Source organism: Chlorocebus sabaeus, chromosome 1, assembly GCF_047675955.1.
Source record: "Chlorocebus sabaeus isolate Y175 chromosome 1, mChlSab1.0.hap1, whole genome shotgun sequence".
Taxonomy (NCBI): Eukaryota; Metazoa; Chordata; class Mammalia; order Primates; family Cercopithecidae; genus Chlorocebus; species Chlorocebus sabaeus.
Window position 1 is genome coordinate 16,647,215 of NC_132904.1, and position 1,343 is coordinate 16,648,557.

The window sequence follows — 1,343 nt, forward strand, 5'->3', positions numbered from 1 at the left end:
TTAAGTCAATTTGGTGACAACTAATTTTTCAAACATGTTCTTGACATCTTTGTTCCTAAGGCTATAGATCAATGGATTCAGCATTGGAATCGCCACTGTGTAAAATACAGAAGCCACTTTAACTATTAGGCTAGAAGTTTTAGGATTAGGAGCACAGTAAAGGAAAAGGATAGTTCCATGGAAGATGGTGATGGCCATCAAGTGGGAGGCACAGGTGGAGAAGGTTTTCTGGCACCCACTTGCAGGAGGCATCTTCATAATGGTAATGAAAATAAGCATATATGATGTCAGAATGATAATTAGGCTGCTCACCTCATTGAATATGGCAATAATAAAGCATAGCATCTGACTGATATAGGGGTCTGAGTAGGAGGCAGAAACAATTACAGAGTGGTCACAGACAAAATTATTTATAAAGGTAGATTCACAAAACGACAGTTCAAGAAGAAAATATGTGAGTGTCAGGGAGCACGCTATCCCCCATGTGTAGGACCCAGCCACCAGAAGGGTGCAGAGCTTCTGAGACATAATAGTGGCATAGAGTAAGGGTTTACAAACCGCCACAAAACGATCATAAGCCATTGCCGCTAACATGAAAGTTTCTGTCACTCCAAATATGCAAGCAAAACAAAATTGCATGATGCAACCAGAGAAAGAAATGGTTCTGTCTTCCACAACCAAGTTCTCCAACAGTTTAGGTGTAACTACAGTGGAAAAACAGAAATCTACCAAGGACAAGTGGCTAAGGAAAAAGTACATGATTGTATGGAGTTTTGAGTTGAGTTTGATGATTATTATCATGCCCAAATTCCCCACTACAGTGACTGTGTAGACGAACAAGAAAACCAAAAAGAGTGGAACCTGGATTTCTGGGTATTCGGAAAAACCCAAGAGAATAAAAGTGGGTGTGCCGCTTTGATTTCCATCAGATGCCATCATGATGCCTGTTGGAATAAAAAGAAAAACGTTATTCCTGAAAAGCAGAACTGGATAGGAAAAAGAAAGAGAGGAAATAGGCTTCATGTGTTTCTATGGCAAATGATATAGAACAGTGATTCTCAGAATGTGGTCATCAAACCAGCAGTAGCAGCACCTTCTGGGAATTTCCTACTATTGCCAATTCTCCAGCTCCATCAACCATCTGAACAGAAATTCTGGGATGAGGCCCACTATTTGTGGTTTAGCCAAGCCTACAGGTGATTTTGATGCCTCCTAAAGGGCAAAAACCACCACTTATGTGGAAAATATGCAGTAATCATTCTATTATTGAAAAGTCAACCATTTTTAGTATGATTCACATAGAAGTGAAATATAAATTATGACATAAAATAAATTTTTAAAAA

The 1,343-nt window shown here is 39.0% G+C and overlaps 1 protein-coding gene across 1 annotated transcript; it reads right to left on the reverse strand.

Moving 5' to 3' along the window:
* Positions 1–939, reverse strand: OR5D13 (olfactory receptor family 5 subfamily D member 13). The gene has a single exon (XM_037997361.2). It carries the CDS (start codon positions 937–939, stop codon positions 1–3), a length of 939 nt encoding a protein of 312 aa, XP_037853289.2.
* Positions 940–1,343: the final 404 nt, after the last annotated feature.